Source organism: Saccostrea cucullata, unplaced genomic scaffold, assembly GCF_032062105.1.
Source record: "Saccostrea cucullata isolate Sc308-1 unplaced genomic scaffold, CSIRO_AGI_Scuc_v1 ctg23189, whole genome shotgun sequence".
NCBI lineage: Eukaryota > Metazoa > Mollusca > Bivalvia > Ostreida > Ostreidae > Saccostrea > Saccostrea cuccullata.
Genome location: NW_026932195.1, coordinates 1122 through 5152, shown reverse-complemented (window position 1 = coordinate 5152; position 4031 = coordinate 1122). Strand labels below are relative to the sequence as shown.

At 32.8% G+C, this 4031-nt stretch overlaps 1 protein-coding gene across 1 annotated transcript; it reads left to right on the top strand.

Annotated features, from left to right (window-relative positions):
• Positions 1 to 2468: 2468 nt before the first annotated feature.
• On the top strand, positions 2469 to 3518 carry LOC134234632 (neurotensin receptor type 1-like; the record flags this gene model as incomplete). Its single annotated transcript, XM_062716706.1, has 1 exon — positions 2469 to 3518. A coding segment is annotated over exon 1 (1050 nt), but the record flags the coding sequence as incomplete, so codon positions are not given.
• Between the last annotated feature and the right edge of the window lie 513 nt (positions 3519 to 4031).

Sequence of the window (4031 nt, the reverse complement as noted above, 5' to 3'; positions counted from 1 at the left end):
GCATCATCGTCATCGCGCTATCGCGCCATCGCTTCATCGTTATCGCGCTATCGCGCCATCGCTTCATCGTTATCGCACCATCGCTTCATCGTCATCGCATTATCGCGTCATCGCACCATCAACTCAAATCTCGATGGTGCGATGATGCGATAGTGAACTGCGTGGCCCTATCCGGATTCCATACATTAGTAATCTTGTGTTAAGGTAGGATTTTTATCATATTTCTAATATTTGAAAAGTAATGAAATTTTCACAGAATCAAGAAGACAATACCAGTAAGTGATAGTATCAGTGAAATTAAATTTGACCGTTTTATATTAGAGGCAAGGTCAGGTCAAGGTCATTATCTTTTTTTCTTGACATTAAGAATAAAAAATAACTGTTGCCAACTATTATGATACCTACTTCTATTTCAAAAGTTTAATGATTGTTCTTTTTCCAAAAAAAAAAAACAAAACATATTACTATATCGGGTCTATAGCATGATATTACCAAATTTACATAGATAATTTAACTTGATATCTATATCACCCTGCTGAGTTCATACATCCAGTGAAAAGCAAGGCATTTCTTATGTGAACATAGACTACCACATCAATTTAACATATCACAGCATTTAATAGATAGACTTAATAAATAGTCATAAAAGTTTATAATTATTTATATGTATAATAGAATTTTACTCAGGAATGCAATTAGATATTATACAAACACATTAAAATGAAGAAATATATAATCCAGGCTAAATAATTTGTTTATTTCAAGTAAAGAAATTTAATAAAATAATGTTAGATTTGTGGGCAGATAATGGATCATCATATCATATGTGTTTACAAACACACAATATAGAAACAAGCCTTCGTCTGATTTCTAGACCAGATATAAGTATACCACTTAATCCTCTTAACTTATAATGTCATAATAGTGCAATTACAGGAAAGAATCAATTCCAAATCTTTCAGTTTAGCGTTTTACTCATTCAAAATAGTTTCAAAAACACTAGATAATTCCCATTTAAAGTTGAAAAATGAACTTTCAAAGTTGAAAAAAGGAAACAAGCAAACTAAAAAACATATATATATAATGTTAAATAAACAAGTCGTGGAAAAATATACCCCTGCAAGTGTATTTTAAATGACAAAATCCAAAAAGAAATCATGCTTATTTTTCCAATTCATGTACATTCACAATTTTCTTTGATTAATTTAATTTATATTACATTATTGTATAATCTTCTAAATGTGCTTTTAAAAGATTTGCGTATATTATTTGACAATAATTTTGCAGTCAATTAAAAATCAAATCTTCGTCTTCTATAAATTATTGGGTCCGTCAAAGTCCGATCGTCTGCGCCAAACCCTAAAGACCGATGGTGCTGAAAACAAAACGTATATGACGCCATAGTACTAATGTGCGCAAATATGGCTATGCAATGCCACACCATGTCAAAGTCCCATTAATATTTTTAATAAACGCAAAAAATATTAAATACAAAGACATACCCTATTTTTGCAATGTTCAATCCACCATGGTACCTGAACCCAAATCTGATGCTCTATTGATCTGTGTTTACTCTTCTTATATAACTTTTGGATGTTTGTCCGCAAGAATTAAACCTTGCCCATATCTTTTTATTGGTTGGAGCTATGGCTTTAATCTTTCACGTGTTTTATTATTTTCCATAAGTTTATTTCTTGTGACAAGTCTTCACTTGGGTATCGATCATTGATTTTTCCCTGATGTTCACAATTAAAAGTATCTGATTCGCAGCAAGTAATAAAATTTTTCAGCATCAGATTAATGCATTTGAACCAGTTTTTACATATTTTTTTATCATATTATTTACAAAAAATGTACGATTTTTTATGTTGACATGTACATCTGGTTATTTATGTCTCCCATATTAATTAATATGGCGACCTATATATTTTTTGCAATAAATGGTAAATTTAAACTTTATTAATGAAAATAATGCAGTTTTTATACTTTGAACCATTTGAATTGTGAGAGTAGAAAGACCTTAAATTATGAACTCACGGGATAAGTGTTTAGAACAAAGTAGCCCCTTTGAGTGAAATACACTGTATGTGATATTGTGATTCATTAGTAACTCGCAAAATCTGAGGGAATATTTGTTATCAACTGTGATAAGTTATACATGTAACTCAACAATAAAGGAACCTACATTAATTTATTTTAGAACTGCAAAACATGAATTGCTTAGGGATGAGCTGTGGAAGATCAATATATCGAACACATGCTTAAAAAATGAAATATCAGGAACAATGAAAAGGACGGATATAGGAAATCATGCTTAAGTGTCCTGCCTTGTTTCCGGTAGCTTTAAATGTAGAATTTAACCACTTAAATACGTAGAAAACTTAGGAGATTAACAAGGAAGATGTTCCATATATATATAGGGAAAAAATCAGACTCTTTTCTTACTTACCACGAGAAAAATAGTGCAAATGGAGGGGAACACATCTTATGACCAGAATTTGTCCTCCATTCAAAAAGGAAACTTTACTAATGACGAGAACATCTCCTACATTAACGCTGACCTGAATTCAATACTTGCTCTGGACTATATTTATGTGACTGTAGTTATTGTAATCCTCCTTGTATGTGGGGTTATTGGGAATGCCATAGTCATAAAAATTTACTGTTTCAGTATAAAAGTGGATCCCTTGAGTGGTCGCGCCTTCATTCCAGCTTTAGCGGTTGTAGACCTATTGTCTTGCATTGCTGGATCTATCATTTATTTGGTCCAGAATTTACAGGCAGCCTCGTTTTCGGGTGATGCGCTCTGCAAGTTTTACTATGTTTTGGCGTATTCCTGCACAATGGGAGCATCATTAATGTTGGTGATTATTTCTATTCATCGTCACAGAAAAGTGTGCACTCCTTTCAAGAAACAATTCCCAGTACAAGTGGTCAAGTTTTCCCCCTTAGTCGCAGGGATAGCCGGACTTGTCCTTACTCTTCCAATGATTCCCATTGTGGGAGAATACAAATACAAACAAATTTTCTACGAAGAATACGGCCAAAAGTGTACGGTTTTGTACCACACGTACATGGAGATTTATTTTTGGATATATTTTATCATTATTGCTTCCATATTCCTTGCTTCGTGTTTAGTGATAAGTGTTTTAAGCTTTCTGATACACAGAACAATCAAAAGACAGATTCAGTTTCGAAAAAGCAGTACATCCAGCAGGACTGAGGCAAGCTTTTCTAGTTCTCCTCTTCCTCACCCGTCAAATGCCGAGGAATCCGACTCACATTCGGAACTTCAAAGCATTAAAACTCCATTGAGTGTGAAGGATGGTGCCAAAGGAACAATGAACGGTAGTTTGAAGAGGGCATCCTCGAAACTTCGACCCAAAAGAGAAAAACGAGAGTATGCCATCATGTTCCTGGCTATATCCGTTGTGTATGTGATCACATGGTTACCAACCCTCGCAGTAAATGGAATTAAGGTCCTATTTAAGGGTGTAGAGGAAACCTCTTCCCCACCTGTATTCACTGTCCTGCGCTTTTTGAACAGTTTATTTATCTTGAATAATATTGTCAATCCTATTATCTATTTCAAGTTTGACAGAGAATTTCACAAATATTGTGTTAACCTATTTCGTTGTAGAAATTGAGTAAATAGAATTGTAACAAAATGAAATTTAAAGTCATTTAGGCCAAATAAGAGTGTACATGGTTTTTTTTTTTTTTTTTTTTTTTTTTTTTTTTTTTTTAAATAAAATTAGATTTATTGATTCCTTGTTTAAAATCTTGGATCATGTAAAATTTTCACCTCTTCTTGAAGTATCCCTATTGGTCAAAAATCGTATTGTCTGAAACAAATGTTGAGAGAGAATTCAAATACAAAGATTTGTCTATGGGAAATTTTCTATCTATATGGTAGTGAGGTATTAAGTATACTGAAGAAGGTACTTACGTCTCGAGACAGACTGTAATAAAAGAAAATGTGATAAGGATATGACAAATAATCATTTAACTGGAGTTTTTAATTTCCTTCC